This window comes from Ovis aries, chromosome 14 (genome assembly GCF_016772045.2).
Source record: "Ovis aries strain OAR_USU_Benz2616 breed Rambouillet chromosome 14, ARS-UI_Ramb_v3.0, whole genome shotgun sequence".
In the NCBI taxonomy this organism is placed as follows: Eukaryota; Metazoa; Chordata; class Mammalia; order Artiodactyla; family Bovidae; genus Ovis; species Ovis aries.
In genome coordinates this window covers 61,298,741-61,313,328 of record NC_056067.1, presented here as the reverse complement: position 1 = coordinate 61,313,328, position 14,588 = coordinate 61,298,741, and the positions used below count along the sequence as shown (strand labels likewise).

General features: G+C 40.5%; 1 protein-coding gene across 13 annotated transcripts in view; it reads left to right on the top strand.

The window, feature by feature from the left end:
• The first annotated feature begins 9,806 nt into the window (after positions 1–9,806).
• LOC101111046 (zinc finger protein 724-like) overlaps positions 9,807–14,588 on the top strand; it is a 44,178-nt gene continuing 39,396 nt past the window's right edge. For 4 of the 13 annotated variants that reach the window (XR_006056003.2, XM_042231224.2, XM_042231218.2 and 1 more), the window contains exons 1-3: positions 9,807–9,856; positions 10,445–10,528; positions 14,411–14,497. Coding sequence is in view for 7 of the 13 variants with exons in the window: in XM_042231224.2 (XP_042087158.1) it covers positions 10,514–10,528; positions 14,411–14,497 (102 nt within the window). In the remaining 6 variants the exon portion in view is untranslated. Of the gene's footprint in view, positions 9,857–10,141; positions 10,529–14,410; positions 14,498–14,588 lie in introns of those variants that run through there. The other 9 variants (XM_027978709.3, XM_027978706.3, XM_042231219.2 and 6 more) reach the window with 5 other exon arrangements.

The window sequence follows — 14,588 nt, the reverse complement described above, 5'->3', positions numbered from 1 at the left end:
AGGTTACTGAAGAAATCAAAAAGGAAATCAACAAATTTCCAGAAACAAACGACAATGAGAACATGACAACTCAAAACCTATGGGTTGCAGCAAAAGCAGTTCTAAGAGGGAAGTTTATAGCAATACAATCCTACCTCAAGAAACAAGAAAAACATCGAATAGACAACCTAACTTTACACCTAAAGCAACTGGAAAAAGAACAAAAAATTAGTAGAAGGAAAGAAATCATAAAGATCAGAGCAGAAATAAATGAAAAAGAAATGAAAGGAATAATAGTAAAGATTAATAAAACTAAAAGCTAGTTCCTTGAGAAGATAAACAAAATTGACAAACCTTTGGCCAGACTCATCAAGAAAAAAAGAAAGATCAAATCAACAAAATTAGAAATGAAAAAAGAGAGGTTACAGCAGACAATGCAGAAATACAAAGATTATAAGAGACTATTATGAACAACTATATGGCAATAAAATGGATAACCTGGAAGAAATGGACAGATTATTAGAAAAGTTCAATCTTCCAAGACTGAACCAGGAAGATAAAGAAGTTATAAATAACCCAATTACAAGGACTGATATTGAAGCTGTGATCAATAATCTCCCAAAAAACAAGCCCAGTACCGGATGACTTCACAGGAGAATTCTATCAAACATTTAGAGAAGAGCTAATGCTTATCCTTCTAAAACTCTTTCAAAAAATTGCAGAGGAAGGGACACTTCCAAACTCATTCTACACGGCCACCATCACCCTGATACCAAAACCAGAAAAAGACAACACAAACAGTGTAGGAGGGTTCCCTTTTCTCCACACCCTCTCCAGCATTTATTGCTTACAGATTTTTGGATCGCAGCCATTCTGACTGGTGTGAAGTGGTACCTCATTGTGGTTTTGATTTGCATTTCTCTAATAATGAGTGATGTTGAGCATCTTTTCATGTGTTTGTTAGCCATCCGTATGTCTTCTTTGGAGAAATGTCTATTTAGTTCTTTGGCCCATTTTTTGATTGGGTTGTTTATTTTTCTGGAACTGAGCTGTATAAGTTGCTTGTATATTTTTGAGATTAGTTGTTTGTCAGTTGCTTCATTTGCTATTATTTTCTCCCATTCAGAAGGCTGTCTTTTCACCTTGCTTATATTTTCCTTTGTTGTGCAGAAGCTTTTAATTTTAATTAGATCCCATTTGTTTATTTTTGCTTTTATTTCCAGAATTCTGGGAGGTGGATCATAGAGGATCCTGCTGTGATTTATGTCTGAGAGTGTTTTGCCTATGTTCTCCTCTAGGAGTTTTATAGTTTCTGATCTTACATTTAGATCTTTAATCCATTTTGAGTTTATTTTTGTGTGCGGTGTTAGAAAGTGATCTAGTTTCATTCTTTTACAAGTGGTTGACCAGTTTTCCCAGCACCACTTGTTAAAGAGATTGTCTTTACTCCATTGTATATTCTTGCCTCCATACACACCGAGGAAACCAGAATTGAAAGACACACATGTACCCCAATGTTCATCGCAGCACTGTTTATAATAGCCAGGACATGGAAACAACCTAGATGTCCATCAGCAGATGAATGGATAAGAAAGCTGTGGTACATATACACAATGGAGTATTACTCAGCCGTAAAAAAGAATTCATTTGAATCAGTTCTGATGAGATGGATGAAACTGGAGCCGATTATACAGAGTGAAGTAAGCCAGAAAGAAAAACACCAATACAGTATACTAACACATATATATGGAATTTAGGAAGATGGCAATGACGACCCTGTATGCAAGACAGGGAAAGAGACACAGATGTGTATAACGGACTTTTGGACTCAGAGGGAGAGGGAGAGGGTGGGATGATTTGGGAGAATGACATTCTAACATGTATACTATCATGTAAGAATTGAATCGCCAGTCTATGTCTGACGCAGGATACAGCATGCTTGGGGCTGGTGCATGGGGATGACCCAGAGAGATGTTATGGGGAGGGAGGTGGGAGGGGGGGTTCATGTTTGGGAACGCATATAAGAATTGAAGATTTTAAAATTTAAAAAATAAAAAACTGAAAAAATAAAAATTAAAATTAAAAAAAAAAGGACAACACAAAAAAAGACTACAGGCCAATATCACTGATTGAACATAGATGCAAAAATCCTCAACAAAATTTTAGCAAACAGAATTCAGCAACACATCAAAAAGCTCATACACCCAATAAAGTTGGGTTTATTCCAGGGATGCAAGGATTCAATATATGCAAATCAATCAATGTGATACACCATATTAACAAATTGAAAGAAAAAAAACATATGATCATCTAAATAGATGTAGACAAGGTCTTTGACAAAATTCAGCATCCATTTATGATTAAAATTCTTTAAAAAATGGGCATAGAAGGAATCTACATCAACATATATGATAAGCCTACAGCAAACATTATTCTCAATGGTGAAAAATTGAATGCATTCCCCCTAAGATCAGAAACAAGACAAGGGTGTCCACGTTCACCACTATTATTCAGCATGGTTCTGGAAGTCCTAGCTACAGCAATCAGAGAAGAAAAAGAAATGAATCCAGATTGGAAAAGAATTAAAGCTCTCACTGTTTGCAGATGACAAGATACTGTACATGGAAAACCCTAAAGATAGAAAATTACTGAGCTAATCAGTGAATTTGGCAAAGTTGCAGGATACTAAATCAATACACAGAAATCACTTGCATTTCTATATATTAACAATGAAAAATCAGAAAGAGAAATTAAGAAATCAATCCCATTCACCATTGCAACAAAAATAAATGTCTAGGAATAAATTTACCTAAGGAGACAAAAGAACTGTACATAGAAAACCATAAGACACTAATGAAAGTAATCAAAGATGACGTATACAGATGGAGAAATATTACATGTTCCTGGGTAGGAAGAATCAGTATTGTGAAAATGACTATACTACCAAATGCAATCTACAGATTCAATGTGATCCCTATCAAATTAGCAGTGGTATTTTTCACACAACTAGAACAAAGACATTTATAATTCATATGGAAACACAAAAGACCCTGAATAGCCAAAGCAGTCTTGAGAAAGAAGAATGGAGCTGAAAGAATCAACTTTCCTGACTTCAGTGTATACTACAAGGGTACAGTCATCAAGATGGTATGGTGCTGGAACAAAAACAGAAATATAGACCAATGGACCAAGATAGAAAGCCCAGAAATAAACCCACGCACCTATGGGTACCTTATTTTTGACAAAAAGGGCAAGAATATACAATGGGGCAAAGACAATCTCTTCACTAAATGGTGCTGGGAATATTGGACAGCTACATGTAAAAAAACAGAAGCAGAAGATATTAAGAAGAGGTGGCAAGAATACACGGAAGAACTGTAAAAAAAAAAGATCTTCACGACCCAGATAATCATGATGATGTGATCACTAATCTAGAGCCAGAATCTTGGAATGTGATCTCAAGTGGGCCTTAGAAAGCATCACTATGAACAAAGCTAGTGGAGGTGATGGAATTCCAGTTGAGCTGTTTCAAATCCTGAAAGATGATGCTCTGAAAGTGCTGCACTCAATATGCCAGCAAATTTGGAAAACTCAGCAGTGGCCACAGGACTGGAAAAGGTCAGTGTTCATTCCAATCCCAAAGAAAGGCAATGCCAAAGAATGCTCAAACTACCACACAATTGCACTCATCTCACATGCTAATAAAGTAATGCTCAAAATTCTCCAAGCCAGGCTTCAGCAATACGTGAACCGTGAACTCCCTGATGTTCAAGCTGGTTTTAGAGAAAGCAGAGGTTTTAGAGGAACCAGAGATCAAATTGCCAACATCCCCTGGATCATGGAAAAAGCAAGAGAGTTCCAGAAAAACATCTATTTCTGCTTTATTGACTATGCCAAAGCCTTTGACTGTGTGGATCACAATCAACTGTGGAAAATTCTGGAAGAGATGGGAATACCAGACCACCTGACCTGCCTCTTGAGAAATCTGTATGCAGGTCAGGAAGCAACAGTTAGAACTCGACATGGAACAACAGACTGGTTCCAAATAGGAAAAGGAGTATGTCAAGACTGTATATTGTCACCCTGCTTATTTCACTTCTATGCAGATAAAATCATGAGAAACGCTGGGCTGGAAGAAGCACAAGCTGGAATCAAGATTGCCAGGAGAAATATCAATAACCTAAGATATGCAGAGGACACCACCCTTATGGCAGAAAGTGAAGAGGAGCTAAAAAGCCTCTTGATGAAAGTGAAAGAGGAGAGTGAAAAAGTTGGCTTAAAGCTCGACATTAAGAAAACAAAGATCATGGCACCTGGTCCCATCACTTCATGGGAAATAGATGGGGAAACAGTGGAAACAGTGTCAGACTTTATTTTGGGGGGCTCCAAAATCACTGCAGATGGTGACTGCAGCCATGAAATTAAAAGACGCTTACTCCTTGGAAGAAAAGTTATGACCAACCTAGATAGCATATTCAAAAGCAGAGACATTACTTTGCCAACAAACATCCATCTAGTGAAGGCTATGGTTTTTCCTGTGGTCATGTATGGATGTGAGAGTTGGACTGTGAAGAAAGCTGAGAGCCGAAAAATTGATGCTTTTGAACTGTGGTGTTGGAGAAAACTCTTGAGAGTCCCTTGGACTGCAAGGAGATCCAACCGGTCCATTCTGAAGGAGATTAGCCGTGGGATTTCTTTGGAGGGAATGATGCTGAAGCTGAAACTCCAGTACTTTGGCCACCCCATGAGAAGAGCTGACTCATTGGAAAAGACTGATGCTGGGAGGGATTGGGGGTAGGAGGAGAAGGGGATGACAGAGGATGAGATGGCTGGATGGCATCACGGACTCGATGGAAGTGAGTCTGAGTGAACTCCGGGAGATGGTGATGGACAGGGAGGCCTGGCGTGCTGCGATTCATGGGGTCGCAAAAAGTCAGACACGACTGCGCGACTGAACTGAACTGAACTGAATTGAAGTTAAGAAACACCTGGAGTAACGGAAATTTGGCCTTAGGATACAGAATGAAGCAGGGCAAAGGCAAATAGAGTTTCGCCAAGAGAATGCACTGGTCATAGTAAACACCCTCTTCCAACAACACAAGAGAAGACTCTACACATAGACATCACCAGATGGTCAACACTGAAATCAGATTCATTATATTCTTTGCAGCCAAAGTTGGAGAAGCTCTATACAGTCAGCAAAAAAAAATAAAAATAAAAATATACCAGGACGTGACTGTGGCTCAGATCATGAACTCCTTATTGCCACATTCAGACTTAAATTGAAGACAGTAGGGAAAACCACTAGATCATTCAGGTATGACATAAATCAAATCCCTTATCATTATACTGAGGAAGTGAGAAATAGATTTAAGGGACTACATCTGATAGATAGAGTGCTGATGAACTATGGACTGAGGTTCGTGACATTGAATAGGAGACAGTGATCAAGACCATCCCCATGGAAAAGGAATGCAAAAAAACAAAATGGCTGTCTGGCGAGGCCTTATAAATAGCTGTGAAAAGAAGAGAAGTGAAAAGCAAAGGAGAAAAAGAAAATATGAGCACCTCATGCAGAGTTCCAAAGAATAGCAAGAAGAGATAAGAAAGCCTTCCTCAGCAATCAATGCAAAGAAATAAAGGAAAACAACAGAACTGGAAACACTAGAGATCTCTTCAAGAAAATTAGAGATACCAAGAGAACATTTCATGCAAAGATGGGATCGATAAAGGACAGAAATGGTATGGACCCAACAGAAGCAGAAGATATTAAGAAGAGGTGGTGAGAATACACAGAACTGTACACAAATGATCTTCATGACCAAGATAATCACGATGGTGTGATCACTCACCTAGAGCCAGACATTCTGAAATGTGAAGTCAAGTGGGCCTTAGAAAGCATCACTATGGACAAAGCTAGTGGATGTGATGGAATTCCAGTTGAGCTATTTAAAATCCTAAAAGATAATTCTGTGAAAGTTCTGCACTCAATGTGCCAGCAAAATTGGAAAACTCTGCAGTGGCCACAGGACTGGAAAATGTCAGTTTTCATTCCAATCCCAAAGAAAGGCAATGCCAAAGAATGCTCAAACTACCACACGATTGCACTCACCTCACACTCTAGTAAAGTAATGTTCAAAATTCTCCAAGCCAGGCTTCAGCAATACGTGAACCGTGAACTTTCAGGTGTTCAAGCTGGTTTTAGAAAAGGTAGAGGAACCAGAGATCAAATTGCCAACATACACTGGATCATCAAAAAAGCAAGAAAGTTCCAGAAAAACATCTATATCTGCTTTATTGACTATGCCAAAGCCTTTGACTGTTTGGATTGCAATAAACTATGGAAAATTCTGAAAGAGATGGGAATACCAGACCGCCTGACCTGCCCCTTGAGAAACCTATATGCAGGTCAGGAAGCAACACATAGACAGGACATGGAACAACAGACTGGTTCCAAATAGGAAAAGGAGTACGTCAAGGTTGTATATTGTCACCCTGCTTATTTAACTGATATGCAGAGGACATCATGAGAAACACTGGGCTGGAAGAAGCACAAACTGGAATCAAGATTGCTGGGAGAAATATCAATAACCTCAGATATGCAGATGACACCATCCTTATGGCAGAAAGTGAAGAGGAACTAAAAAGCCTCTTGATGAAAGTGAAAGAGGAGAGTGAAAAAGTTGGCTTAAAGCTCAACATTCAGAAAATGAAGATCATGGCATCTGGTCCCATCACTTCATAGGAAATAGATGGGGAAACAGTGAAAACAGTGTCAGACTTTATTTTTTGGGCTCCAAAATCACAGTTGGTGGTTGCAGCCATGAAATTAAGACACTTACTCTTTGGAAGTAAAGTTATGACCAACCTAGATAGCATATTCAAAAGCAGAGACATTGCTTTGCTGACTAAGGTCCGTCTAGTCAAGGCTACGGTTTTTCCAGTAGTCATGTATGGATGTGAGATGGAATGTGAAGAAAGCTGTGTGCTGAAGAATTGATGCTTTTGAACTGTGGTGTTGGAGAATACTCTTGAGAGTCCCTTGGACTGCAAGGAGATCCAACCAGTCCATTCTAAAGGAGATCAGTTCTGGGTGTTCTTTGGAAGGAATGATGCTATAGCTGAAACTCCAGTACTTTGGCCACCTCATTCAAAGAGTTGACTCATTGGGAAAGACTGATGCTGGGAGGGATTGGGGACAGGAGGAAAAGGGGGATGACGGAGGATGAGATGGCTGGATGGCATCACCGACTCGATGGACATGAATTTGAGTGAACTCCGGGAGTTGGTGATGGACAGGGAGGCCTGGCGTGCTGCAATTCATGGGGTCGCAAACAGTAGGACACAACTGAGCGACTAAACTGAACTGAAATGAACAAAGGAAGGGAATTTCACGTGTCTGCCTGTGTAATTTGTATCTACGCGATGTGTTTCTACCAAAGATGAGTTATTTCCTATTTTGAAATACTGAACTCTGCCTCCATTTAGATTATGAATAGAAAAATGGAGCCAAAGCACCTGTGAGGGATTTTCAAGCATTTCTCTATCTGTCACTTTACAAAGGTGAAACTTTCATATCTCATTGTCTGAAATGTCTTAGAAGTTCTCAAAAACAATCTTGAGGCAAATAACCCCTGTTTATAGTTAGGGTTCAATGTCTGATAGATGGAAATTCACATATAATTTCAATTACAGTCTGAAATAGCAGGTACACCTGAGTGCCAACTCCCTAGAGAATATTCTCCTAGTTCTTAGTCATCAAAATCATATTCAGAACAAGAGGTTCCAGCAGGGAACTGTAAGATTTGACCTACTGATACTTTTGTCATGAAAATAAGTATCAATATCCTCTACTTAGAATTTGTCCCCATTCACAGATACTTAAGAAAGATATTTTCTTTTCATTTTTGTTCACACCCCAAAGCATGGGGGACCTTAGTTCCCTGGCTAGGGAAGTTTCTGCATAGGAAAAAAAGAAAGCGAAAGTCGCTCAGTGGTGTCCGACTCTTTGCAACCACATGGGGTGTCCATGGAATTCTTCAGGCCAGAATACTGGAGTGGGTAGCCTTTCCCTTCTCCAGGTGATCTTCCCAATCCAAAGATCGAACCTAGTTCTCCTGCATTGCAGGCGGATTCTTTACCAGCTGAGCCACCAGGGAACCCTGCATCAGAAGTTGGGGTCTTAATCATTGGACTGCCAGGGAAGCTCCTAAACACATTTTCTTTAATAAGTAATTTATTAACTTGACATACATTTTCCTTTATGTTGTAATGATTAATGCTTTCTGTGTGAGAAATGATTAAAACTTCAACTTTGAGATCTTAGCTCTTCCACCAGGGATTGAACCCACTTAACCTGCAGTAGAAGCAGTGTCTTAACCACTAAACTACCAGGGAAGTTGTTAATCTCACACTGAAAGAGAAAGGTGTACTCTCCTGGGATACAGTTGTCTGTGGATCTCTCACTGTTTTTCCTGTCTTCTTTTACCTCTTCTCCAGATTATCCTTTCAAGGACTGGGTGAAGAGGAGGAGGGTAGGAAAGAAGGCCAACATCAGGGGAGGGTGTTTGGGAAACTAAGTGCAGAGCAGTTGGTTTGATCCACGTGTCCCATTTGGCCAGTTTTGTGCCCAGTTTTAGCACAAAAAGTCCTGCTTTTTGGAAACTTGTTCAGTCCTGGAAGAAGCAAAGCAGTTGGTTGCTTCAGGAGCAGGAATTAACAGGGGCAATCTGTATATCAACAGATTCTGGCAGGAGTAACAGTATGTCATTTCTGTGGTTGCGTTATAAACAACAATGTGGATTCCGATCTCCCTCTTTCTTTCCGGAATCACTTCCTAAGAGAAAAGCTAGCTGCCCTGATGTAACCAGATCTCTGGTTATGTTAGGTAAGTAAAACAGGGAAAAGGAGTCCAAAATGGCGGTGGCTACAGACAAGGAAGGGAAAAGCCCGTGAAAATAGAACAAAATTAGGTCTGAAGACCGGAGTGAGGACCTCAGGTAAAACACTCCTGGCTGGCCCAATTTACATAAGACAGGCCCAGAGAGAGATAAACATATAAATAGAGGAGCCAGAGCCAGCTCTCTCTCTCCCCCAGTGCTGGGGCGCTCTTCTTTAGATCAATGTGCCCTCACGCCTGGAAGATGGATTTTCCTGCTATCTTCTAAATAAAATAGAGCTGTAACACTGAGCTGTAACACTGATTTGTCTAAGAGTTATAACACGGTCCATTCAAGACCTGAGAGCTATAACACGGTCTATCCAAGACCTGAGAGCTGTGACATGCCTAGGGGGCTTTAATGTTTGTCACTCCAAATCTTTGTTGTGACGAGACAGAATCGAGGAGCCTACACTCTCGTGACACTCCCAACAGATCATCTGAGTTATTGCATTCTACTTTTCGTCACTAAGGAGACACCCATCTTCACACAGTCACACAGGGGCTTTTGAATTTTAGCCGTTTTTCAACTTGCTGAAAACATCTCAGCTTTCCTTAGAGGCAGCTCTCAAAATTCTTCTCTTTTGCATTAAGTTGTGTGAAACATTAACTTAGAACAAGCAGGAAGCAGCTCTGCTCCAGAGGAAATCAAAGAGATTTAAAGGCATCAACAGGGACAGAAATTGAAGCACAGCTGGACAGAAGGACCAACAGACCCAAAACTGACAGGGGCGGCGTCAGGGGAGGTAAAGCTCCGCCCCCACTGGCCCCGCCCCTACACACCTGCGCTTCCGGCCTCGTCCCACCTTCTCCCCTTACATCGCTCTCATTGGCCGCGGCGTAGCGCACTCACCTTCCTTTGTAACGGATCTTCCGCCCGCGCGTGCGCAGTATCCTGCAGACCCGGAATTGCGTTTAAATGACCGACAGAGAGTTCTGGTGAGTTTGTTTAAAACCTGGATTTCGTAGTCCCACAGCCTGCTGTCCTTCACACGTGGGTTTCGGGGGTCTCTGTGGACGTTCAAACTACCGTCCCCATTTTCCCGTCCCCAGTGTGTCCTCGCATCGCCGTGAGAAGTTCTGAAGTCCTTTTAGCTGCCGGGTCCCTGGGGCCCGCGTTCGCTTCCTTTTGATATCGTTCTAGAGTCCGTGTCCTTCTCTGGCAATTCTACCTTCTAACTTGTAGAGACCGCTGCTTAAAGTCCTGCATTGTCCAACCCCTAGGTCCCTGATCCACGAAGAGGTGAAGGAAGGAGGTCCTATTCTGTTGGTCATGGTCTTGCCTAAGGTTTGAACGGGAGGGTCAGCCAAGAACGTGTGGCTTTCACAGGAAGGGCCGCGAGTTCAGAAGAAAAGAATAAAACTAAAAACACCTCGTTTAATTCTGTGTTCCAAAATCCCTGCTGTGTCCGTGGACGTAGAAGATTGTGTTTTGTGCCTGCTGAGATCCTCCCTCTGTGTGTGGCTGTGTTACAGGGACCTCGGTGTGTTTATCTAAGTATTGTACAGCCTATTCTCAACACTCAGGGGTCCCTTCCCAAGACTGATCTTACCTGAGAAGGAATCCCAGAGGAAGAGGAAAGCAAGGAGTCAGAAATGACTCGTCTAGAGGTAAGAGGCATAGTCCTTTTGTTTGTTTGTTCTGTCTCTCTTTCCTGAAATGCTGCTTCTTTGGACTTGATAAGCTTCTTAACTTCTGAACGGGTTTGTTTGAACTGACCCATAGTCATCATCCCGAGGGACCCTCCTGGCACATCAGTGTGACAGAAAACAGAGTATTGCCAGCCAAACAAGCTCACTCAAGTGTTTATTGCGGTTTAGCCTCATAGGCGGGATTGATAATATCTCCAGCGTTCTCCCCTTCTTAGAGGCTGGGCTAATAAGCCCACCTGGCTCAAAGCCCCAAACCTCTAGTAACATCCTTGGTCTTTTGAAATGGCCAGCCTCACAACCTGAGTCGTCCCATTATTAAACTAGGGGCCACCATGTAGGTCATGTTTTTAGCATAAGTAATCAGGGCCCACGGAGAGTAATAAAGCTACTTCAGTCACTAAGGAAATTCCCAATGGGGTGGGGGTGGGGGAATTCCAAGTTAATAAAATTGAAAGTAGTTAACTACTTAATTCCAAGTAGTTAAGAAACTTCCACAACCTGGGGACCAAAGCCTGCCAAATTCTTTTTTTGTTGTTATTGTTTTAGTATTTATTTAGTTTTGGCCATACTGGGATTTTGCTGATGCACTTGGGCTTTCTCTGTTGTGATTAGGAGGAGCTACTATCTTGTTGTGGAGCTCTGGCTTTAAGGCACTGGTTCAGTCGTTGTATTAATAACTGGCAGGCTCTGGAGCAGGTGGGCTTCAGTAGTTGTGGCACACTAGCTTAGCTGCTTCAAGGCATGTGGGATGGTTCCTGACCAGGGATGGAACCCATGTTATCTGCATTGACAGGCAGATTTCTCACCACTGGACCATCAGCCAAGTCCCTAAATTCTTTATTACACGATGCTGAAACCTAAATCTTTCTTTTATGCCCTTTGACCCCCCCCAGCCCCCCACCCCCCGCTGATTTTTGTTGTTACCTTGGAATACCTCACCTGTTGCGTTATTTAAAAAAAAATTTGTTGTGTTTACCTTCTATTTTATTGTTCAAAATAATGTCTAAGTCTCTCTTTAGGTATGCTTCTTTGGCTACCTTCTTGCCATTTTGCATCATTTATTTTGAAGTTTTACTAGTCTATACAGTGATAACTTCATCTGTAATTTGGCAGAATTAGATTTACAGATAATTACAGAAATCTGTAATTTCCCTCTATTTTGTTTTTTTGTGTTTTTAAATTCAGAATTATGTTGGCTCTCCTGGATACAGCTGAGTCTTATATTTGCAATATCCGTGTTTGTTTTGAGTTTGAATTGTTCTGAAGTCACTGGAGTCTTTAGGTCACCACATCTTCCAGGTAAAACCTGTGATTTTCAGACATTATGTGCTTCAGTAAAGGTTTACAGTTTCTTCATATAGGTCTGGAAATGTGTTCTAAATAGGTGTCATGCTATATTTGCTAATAAAATGTAGACTATTTCTCATATTGTGTTTTTGATTATTCTTACTAAAGAGAAAAAGTTATTTTCAGTGAACCCTGGTGGCTCAGTGGTAAAGAATCCGCCTGCCAATATAGGAGAACTGGGTTTGATCCCTGGGTTGGGAAGGTCCCTTAGAGAATGGCAACCCCTCCAGTATTCTTGCCTGGGAAATCCCATGGACAGAGGAGTCTGGATGGCTACAGTCCATGCGATTGCAAACTGTTAGGCATGATTGACGTGACTTAGCAGGCATTCATGCACAATTTGTAAACGTTTGTTTTACCATAAATGCTAAAATACACTTGAATTTTTTTTTAAAAGGTAGATTAAAAATGTTTCTTCCAAAAGATCTGTTACTTATGCACAGTTGCTTTTACCTTAAGTGTGTTTATGTGTGCATCTTTGTGTGCAGAAACCTAGGGTTTATAAAAGCCATCATTTCATGAATATTTTTATTCTAACCTTTGAAAATTGTTCTTACATATTTTCCATGGCCTTAGATTGTTTCATTTTAGTGAAATGAATTTATAGTTCCATTTTAATAAATGTATGCATGAAAATATTCATATGATTTGATCAGTTATTTTTCTTGTATTTTGTATTCTTCACAGTTAGAGAAACTTCTATGAACTTTCTTTAGAGTTGTCCCTATGTGTTTGTCTGTTTAGAGTACATAAAGTGAGGCAAATTTAAGCTATTTAAGGAATGTTTGCTACATATTTGCAAAAAGGTGGAACAACAACATAATTGATTTTAAATTATTTCCATTACACATCCAAGACTGTGTAAAAACTCTCAGAAATATATATCAGTTCCATTCAGTTCAGTCGCTCAGTCGTGTCCGACTCTTTGTGACCCCATGGATCGCAGCATGCCAGGCCACCCTATCCATCAACAACTCCTGGAGTTCACTCAGACTCACGTCCATCGAGTCCCTGATGCCATCCAGCCATCTCATCCTCTGTCGTCCCCTTCTCCTCCTGCCCCCAATCCCTCCCAGCATCAGAGTCTTTTCCAATGAGTCAGCTCTTCTCTTGAGGTGGCCAAAGTACTGGAGCTTCAGCTTTAGCATCATTCCTTCCAAAGAAATCCCAGAGTTGATCTCCTTCAGAATGGACTGGTTGGATCTCCTTGCAGTCCAAGGGACTCTCAAGAGTCTTCTCCAACACCACAGTTCAAAAGCATCAATTCTTCAGCGCTCAGCTTTCTTCACAGTCTAACTCTCACATCCATACACTACCAGTGGAAAAACCATAGCCTTGACTAAATGGACCTTTGTTGGCAAAGTAATGTCTCTGCTTTGGAATATACTATCTAGGTTAGTCATAACTTTTCTTCCAAGGAGTAAGCGTCTTTTAATTTCATGGCTGCAGTCACCATCTGCGGTGATTTTGGAGCCCAAAAAAATAAAGTCTGACACTGTTTCCACTGTTTCCCCATCTATTTCCCATGAAGTGATGGGACCAGATGCCATGATCTTTGTTTTCTGAATGTTGAGCTTTAAGCCAACTTTTTCACTCTCCTCTTTCACTTTCATCAAGAGGCTTTTTAGTTCCTCTTCACTTTCTGCCATAAGAGTGGTGTCATCTGCATATAGTATATCTTAAATAGTTAAAATGATTGTTTCTACTGAGGATGCTATCATATTTGAACTGTAAAGTTTGTAAAACACTTTACATTCAAAAGTAAGTATGAATGCTTACCTTACTATTGTATTTCATTACTATTCAAAATGGTTGTTCATGGAGCAGAATTTTGAACATCATTAGTTAAAAGAAGCTTGTTAACAGTACTCTGAAAAAAGTTAAGCTTGTTAAAATAAATGGCATATTTCTCCCACTTAAGACCTCTTGGGTAAGAGTATGCTTTTTAAAAATATTACCTGTTTCCTTGATAGACAATTCATGCTGTGTCATACAAATACAACACTCAAAAACAAATATGCCCATGTGGTTCTGATTATTTTATCATTTTTTTTCCAGGTCAGAATAGTTTCTGAAAGTGTATGGGTCATTTCTTATCTTTTTTTTTTTTTTTTTTGGTTTCAGATTACAGTAGAAAATATTGCTGTGTAAAAGTATTATAGTAAACCACCAGTTCAGTCCTGCTCCCAAGACTGAGATAATGAGATGAATTGTATGCATGAATTTACTTCAGTCAACTCTTTTCCTTCAGTTACTCTTCCTAGTCATGACCCTCCTTCTTGAAATATGGGTTGTCTTCTGACCTAATGACCATTGTTAATTCTTTGTTTCCTTGGTAACAGTTACTATTCGTTTGGTTTTCTGATCTTTATCATTGTCAAATAAATTCCTTAACAGCCTATATATGCTCACACAAAGATCATTAAAGCACCCTTATTCCATCAGAGCTTGGGTCCCCATATCTTTCTTTCTCTCTCTCTCTCTCTCCCTCAGGCTAATTCTCTGGAACATGGAATCCTGCTGAGCTCACTTTCTTGCCTAGGCTTTCCAGACCTCCTTGAGAGAATGCCCTGTGCCTTCGTGAGTGGTACAAGCCCTGTGTCAAGGGCTTTATTGGTTCTCTGCATAAACCAGGGAATATCAGCCCCTTTCTCTCTTTTACTTTCTTATC